The sequence below is a fragment of the Clupea harengus genome, unplaced genomic scaffold (genome assembly GCF_900700415.2).
Source record: "Clupea harengus unplaced genomic scaffold, Ch_v2.0.2, whole genome shotgun sequence".
Taxonomy (NCBI): Eukaryota; Metazoa; Chordata; class Actinopteri; order Clupeiformes; family Clupeidae; genus Clupea; species Clupea harengus.
Window position 1 is genome coordinate 59198 of NW_024879739.1, and position 7544 is coordinate 66741.

Here is a 7544-nt window from a genome sequence, read left to right on the forward strand (position 1 = left end):
AAGTGAAGCAATGATAAACACATCGCACAAGGTTTATATAGACAGAAGTTGAGCGTTCAGCACGGATAGCCACGTGGTGGATTTCTGATGCTCGAGGCAAGGATGGAAGTTTGCACAAGATTGGAAGAAGCACAGTTCGTCCCTTCTTATCACTTCTGGTCTAAACATGCTCTTGTACATATGCAGACTAAGTGGCACCTAATATTCTAAGTTACACACACGCAGAAACACAGAAAAGCCATGTTCCTGCTTACATAAGTACATGATTCATATAAGGTCATTAATAATACAAGGCACTTGATTATTATATTCTTAAGTCATTAACAGTGTTTGGAAATTATCTCCATCAATAACCCCTACCTGAAATACCTGCACTGGCTCCCAGTAAGTTACAGGATTGAGGATGCCTTTGGGAAGGTGTATGCATACATAATGACAGGAAAGTCCTAGTTTGGGCATACAGGAAAGGGGTAGGTGTGAAGGTGTATGCCTAGTTTGGGCATTAAGGAAGGGAATGGGTGTGTCTGGGGTCTAGTTCAAGGTGTACGGTGGGGCGTGTAAGGAAGGGAACATTATGGGGTTTACCTAGATATGAAAGGTTTGAATGTCAGACCAGGAGGGTCTTGCTGACCATTTGTGTGTTAATGAAGGTGACGTGAATGTGATACATTCTTGTGAGGGAGGAATTCTGCAACTACTTAGAAAAGTATATGAAAAATAAGAATATTCTTCAGTAGTGTAGATACAAAGTGTCTGTATTCAGGCACACAACATTTGCATACCAGTTGTCAGAGGATTAAATGGACATCATCCCACCTATTCTCCTACGCACATAATGATAACTCAAAGCCATCTCAAGTCACTGCTGCCATTTGGATGATTGCATTATCATAACCAAGAGCTGAGTGTTCCAGGGTGTTGATGACACTTCAGTTTCTCTGAGAAGCATTCCATTTTTTTTCAAGACAAGCATAAACAGATATGAAAAATGTGTCACTTTGAGTCAGAATCTGTGGCTTTACATACCAAATGTAAATTCATACATAGGCTGACGGGAGCAGCTGGACAGATTAACAAGAGTCCTCCTCAACCTAAATGTGTAACGAGAACCTGACAATGATATGACAGTTCCCAGGCTGTTGCTGGATATCACAACACCTGTTGAATCTAAGAACATGTAGAATAGCTTCATGGAACAACACCAGTGTTCTTTTGTCATTGTTCCATTTCAGAATCCAAGATGATGAACTGCATTATTTGGAAATAAAATAAACAGCGGATAAGATAGATGGTTAGACCACATTATTTTGCCATCTGTGCTTAAACAGCAGAGTTGAAATGCATGTATATTTATATAATTCTTTAACTCTGCAGAAAACACTGAATATCTGCAGTTATTTGTTTTTCATTGCTTTTATTGTGTGCTTCCAAAATGTTCATGTTCAGTCAAGTCCATTTTGATTGTACTATCGCAATTTCCATTTCAGGTGGATCAACAAGCATGCTCACAATTATCTGCAATTATTACAGAATAACCACTGGAGCACTTGTCAGTGTAACTCCACAAAACCACCCACACAGATGTGCCACAACTTGAGTGAAGCCTCCATTTCTCTCGCAATTACCCAAAGCCCACAAGCTGAGGCCAGCACCATGGCAGACCTCACAATGCAGGTCTTGTCTGATCTTAGCAATCAGTTGCATTTGTCTCTGGCATTATGTGTAACCAAAGTTGTGGTTTCTATGTATCCTTTGGGCATTTTATTTCCATGTTACATAAGGCTCGTGGAGCTGTGTAGGAAAGGAAATTGTGTGAAGTTATTGAGGAGTGGGGGGATCTTGGGGGTGGCATGACTGTAGCTAATGCTAGTTGTAGGCTGGCGAGATGAAGCACAGCATTCTGCAAGGTCAAGAGGTCAGGCATCTGCCCACTCACACCTTCCCACCTGCTTGGCCCTCCAGATTGTAGCAGGACAATCTTGATGAAGCCTCTCCGCTTCAACGGGACATGACCTGTTGATTCCCTGCACTCTCACCCTCCTACCCACAGAAGAGACTCCCACCCTCAGGCACCACAGCATACATGAATATTAGCCAGCGGAGTGAGAATGAAGTACGTTAATGAACATCTGCTTTATATTTCTCCCCTCTCAAGTCAGTTGTGCAAAAAAAAATGACTATGGAGCTTGTAAAAAGCCTGGTGGGTGGTATGTAGTTTCTATGAAATGATTAAACAATTCATCAGTCCAGACCTTTGCAGATCATCTGCAGAATTAAAGGAATGTTATTACAGTGTTCTCTGATTTTCTGAATTAGAAGCACAGAATGGTTTTAAAGAACAGCAGTCAATATTCATGTCAGGGGTCTGTTATCAAGAAATATAAAATCTGTTGTGCTGGATTGTCCACTAAACACAGTACTATATCACTAAACTGTACTGTGACAAAATGTTATGACAAGTATATCTAATATATTCATACATGTTTGCTTAGGAACAGTCAAATGAAAAATATGAGTTTTAGGTTTTGTGATATAACTGACCAGTTGACCAGTCAGATGTGGACTATTACAAAATTCAAGCCTCTTTAAAGTAAACACTATGCAATAATTTGACACTTTTTGAGTATGATTTTATAGGCAACTAGTTTTGGTACCATCCTCAAATCATTTTTGATAGCATATGGTCATGTAAAGGACAGATAAACACCTGTGTCTATCTGTCTACCCACTAGCCATCCAGGATATGCCCTATGTAGTTCTGTGTACCAGGCTGAACACCCTGCAAAAATGGAAGAAAAGCTTTCAACACGCATGACATGCCAGCTATACTGCCAAAAGACACCAGTTAGTGTGTTGGTAAGCTTCTATCAGTGTCAGCTGGGCTGTTGGTGGTCTTTGCAAGGTTTTTGCATGCTTTTTAGGTAGTTAGCTTACTAGTTTTGAAACAGAACTCCTTATTGCTGCTTTAACTGATGTACAACAAATATGGAGCTGTATGGCTGATTATGCTGTAGTTTATTCTTTGCCTCCTGTTTGCAGTAGAGGTGTTTATGAATGTGTTTTAATGAGCAGGCAGAGCACATACAGGGATGAAATCTCTATGTGTTTACATGTGTTGGAAATGCAGAAAATAGCTCCTAAAGAAGCTACAGTGTTTGCATATCAAAACAAATGGACAGTACAAGCAGGATGCCCATTTGGCCATCATGTTCATCTTTGGAATCAAATCCATAAAGCAGCAATAATGAGTTTGGTCGAAAACTAGCAATCCAACTACCGAAAAGGCTGTCAAAATCCTTTAACCAACACTGATGACAGCACAGTTGACTGATAAAAGGCTTGATAGCATGCTAACTCATGTCTTTTGGCTAGTTGGAAAAACAGGGGTGTTTATCTGTCCTTCATATGACTATATACCATGAAAACCAATTGAAGATGATACCAGTACAACTCCCTATAAAACATGCTTCAAAAAGTGGCAGATTATTACATATTTAAACTTGAACTGACCTACATATTATTTTGTATTCTTTCTAAATACTGAGAATGGAATAATGTCACACCTTTTAATAAAAATATAAAAAAGTCTCATTATTGTCATCAGTTAATATTGCGTCTTTTATGAATACCATAAGTTAATGGTTTGTTTGCGCCAACAGCTAAATTGAGTTACCATTCCTAATCCCAATAGAGAGGTTTGAACTAAACCATGTGGAATCTTTCATTCTCAATCATCTTTCTCCCTCCCACATGTCTTTCATATACTTTCAACTCATATGAATTCCTCCCCCACAAGAATGTATCACATTCTCGCCACATTCATTAACACACAAATGGTCAGCAAGACCCTCCCTGTCTATTGACATTCACACCGTTTCATATATAGGTAAACCCCATGCCCAGCATGCCCCCAACTTACACCGTGAACCAGACCACAGACACACCCATTATGCTAAATTGTGTATTCTATGGACTATACATAAAATGTAACGTGTATGCTGAGTGTGTTGTGTTGGAGAAAGGACATCGTAGAGACACCAACCGCTGCGTGTGGTGAGAGAACGGAGCGAGGAGCATTGAGGAGACATTGCAGCCCTTGAAGACAAGGCCAACAAAGAAGAGAAACTACACTATGGACTATATCTCCTAATCTCTCCTTCTCTCTCTCCATCGTAGTGTGTTGTGTGTGCTCGAGGTCTGTTACGGAAAATAAACCGACACCCTACCCATCAGACCGGCATTCCATCGAGTTCTTTGTTAAAATCACGCAACCGCAACTAACGGCAGAGCTAAAATAGAGGTCTGTTATATTATAGTATAACAGTGGTGTTTTCACGGGAAATCTGTTAGCATTTCCACCCAGCCCAACGATATCTTTCACACATAAGGCAATTTAGCTAACAGGGTGGCATTTAAAAATGACCACGGCTGTAGGCCCATCAGACCTCAACTGGTTGACAGGCTGTCATCTTTAGGGGACAGCACATACCGATGTCAGCGAGACACATGTGACCATAGCTCAGACTCACAAAGACATTAACACTGTTTGTGTGGGAACAAGTGACAAAGGAAAGGCAGCTCAGTCACTGTCAGCTTCTATTCAAAAATCAGCTATTTTAAGAGCACTGGTTTATAAATCAATGCCAGAAGGCTTAAATGGTGATGAAACACTCCCTCTATATGAGGCACAATATGCACAGCTCTGAGCCAATTACAGTAAGAATCTCTTGTAGTATAGTCAAATCTACACAAGTAAAGGGCACACCTTGACACCTTGATAAACTACTCATAATTGGGATTTGTTAATTCAGGAACTGCAAAAAGCATTATGTAAAAAAAATAACCAAATCCTTTCTTTAACTGAGAGGGAAAGCTTGACTCACTGTAAAGCCTATTCATGTGAAGATGAGCAAGTCATTTGCATAAGCACATCCAGTCTGAGTGCTTGTGCACACTCTTGCCTACTGGCAACGCTGCCAATTGTTGCTGGTCAGAGTATCAGACAATGAGACCAGATGGCTCTCACAGCTCAAAAGGCAAGGTTAGATTGTCAGCACTTATAAATGTAGACCCCCTTCATGTTAGCATTAGCATATCCTCCCTCCTTTAACACTCTTACTCACACACACATACACACACACACACACAGCTTATTATCTTTGTTCCCTGTGATTTGCCCCACTCCTGTGGGCTCACGTGCTGCTACCCTGCTGAGGAGCCTTTTCATCGGAGGCAAAGCCGCTAATTGCTCAGATGGAGCATGAGCAGAGAGGCTGGAGAGGTGATTAAATCCAGCCTTTTGAGCAGAGAGCAGCAGCCAGCAGAGGGGAGCGTGGCATGCACACTCTCCTCCTCCTACCCTCCCCACACACTGACGGAGGCAAGCCCACCCCAGTGTGAGAAGCTGTGAAGGACTCCTGTGCTCAATGTTGGCAGTGCGCGCGTTCGCTCCTGCTCAATGCCAGCTCTGCTCAGCTGCTCTCCGGCTCTCGCTCGCTCACTCGTGCATAAAGCGCACGCTCCAACAGGCTGGGTACGCGGGGAGGCATGGAATGGAACCTCAGAAGAATGGAGAGTGAACTGAGAACAATCAACCCTGACCTGCTGCAACCCAGCAAAAGCTTCAAGAAATCCTCCTCAGGCACAGTAACCCTTAATGTAGGGGGCTACCTGTACGCTTCCCAGAGACAGACTCTTGCCAAGCACCCCGGCTCACTGCTGGAGGAGCTGGCCAGTGGAAAGAGGCCGTGCAACATGTGGACTCCATGGGCAATGCCTTCATTGACCGGGACGGCCCCATCTTCCGCCACGTCCTCAACTTCTTACGACTGGGGGAGCTGTTGCTCCCAGATGACTTCAAGGAGATCGGGCTGTTGCAGCGTGAAGCAGAGTTCTACAGGCTGCCTGATCTCACCGAAGCAGCGTTGGACTGGGACCAGCAGCAGACTGCGCAGCGCGAGCCGGCCTTCATGGAGGTGACGGACAGCCACGAGCGCTCACATGGCCTTAAGGTCTACTGTAGTGACACCGGCTTCATCGAGAAGGTGAAGAGCCGCCTGGTGCAGATCTCCAAGAGCCGACTGGATGGTTTCCCAGAAGAGTTCGCAGTGTCATCCAATGTTATCCAATTCCGTCACTTCATCAAGTCAGAAATGGGCTCCCGGCTGGTACTGAAGGAAGACAGCACCTTCCTGTGCACACTGGAGTGCCTGAAGCTGGAGACTGTCATGCTGGCCCTCAGGGGAGGGTTCCGGCTCCTCACAAGTCTAGACAGCAGCCGCGGGTCTGTGGTCCAATGTGAGGCTCTACACTTTGTTAAATGACAACAGACAGAGAGAGAGAGAGAGAGAGAGAGAGAGAGAAAGAGAGAGAGAAGATGAGGGAGAGAGGAACAAGAGTTGGGACGCCATCTACACAGGTAATACAAACACTAATCAAGAGCAGTACCTGTACTCCTATCAAGATTCCTTGACGTGAAAACACACACTGGATTAAGGAACACTTCTTGACTTCTTCTTCTTAAAGTTTACACAGCCTATTTATAAACCTGGAAAAATGATCATGTATTAGGCGATTATTACTGTTGTGTTTACACTGTGTTTTGGGTTGTTATGCTGGTAATGTATATTTCAATTTAAAAGGCTTGTGACAAGACAAAGACTTGCTTTGGAGACAAAATAAAATGTTGCTTTAAATGCCATGTTAATACATGGCATTCATGTTTAAGGATTGAAATCACCATGTTTAAGTTTTATATTCATGTGCTGCATGAAGAATAGTTTATAATGATGTCGTGTTCTTGTGTAAAGTCATCTAGTGAACATCAAAATAAATTTATTCATTTGGAATGTGTGAATGTTTTATGTAATAAAATCTTGAAATTGATGTATGACTCCAAGCACTACATATACTCTCATGTGTTTCATCACTGATGTGACAATTGACATGTGATATTGTAAGTGGGTGTGACATTTTATCACCAAATATTGTGTTTGCAAGTTGTGCTATATATAAAGTGACAAACATTTCCCTTGGCAACAGTGAGGTAAGCTGTCTTGTACACAGCATCAGTATAGTATACCGTATATATTTTATAGCAACCATTGACCTAAAAGCTTACACTTTTGCATATGAAACTGTGAACTGGTTAGTCTTTTGTAAATAATGAATCCAGAATTTCTCTAAAATCATGTTTTCATTCTCTGAGCTACATGGTAAATGGGGCATATTATCACAGATCTAACTGAACATTTCCCATCCCTTCATGACCACCAGGCAATATTTCCTATTATATGGCACTATTATTTAGTAGGACACCTGGGAATTGGTCCTCAGTATTTTGGTAAATGGGGCACACAATTGAGTCTACCCTGTGAGAGATCTGGGCCTTCCCCTCGTTTAGTACAATTGTATAATGTTGCTTTGAAAGGGGAATATGTCTGATAATTCTCTTGTGGATAAGGTAGGCTTTGGGACAGCTTTAGGGAATGACCATGTAAATAAGATATGGTTATGTTATGGTATGTATCTATTAGAAATGCATA

The 7544-nt window shown here is 42.2% G+C and overlaps 1 protein-coding gene across 1 annotated transcript; it reads left to right on the top strand.

Moving 5' to 3' along the window:
* Positions 1-5408: 5408 nt before the first annotated feature.
* Positions 5409-6514, top strand: LOC122130180 (BTB/POZ domain-containing protein KCTD4-like). Its single transcript, XM_042704816.1, is given in 2 exon segments — positions 5409-5749; positions 5752-6514. Coding segments are annotated over 2 exon segments (774 nt in total). The 5' UTR covers positions 5409-5547; the 3' UTR covers positions 6324-6514.
* Positions 6515-7544: the final 1030 nt, after the last annotated feature.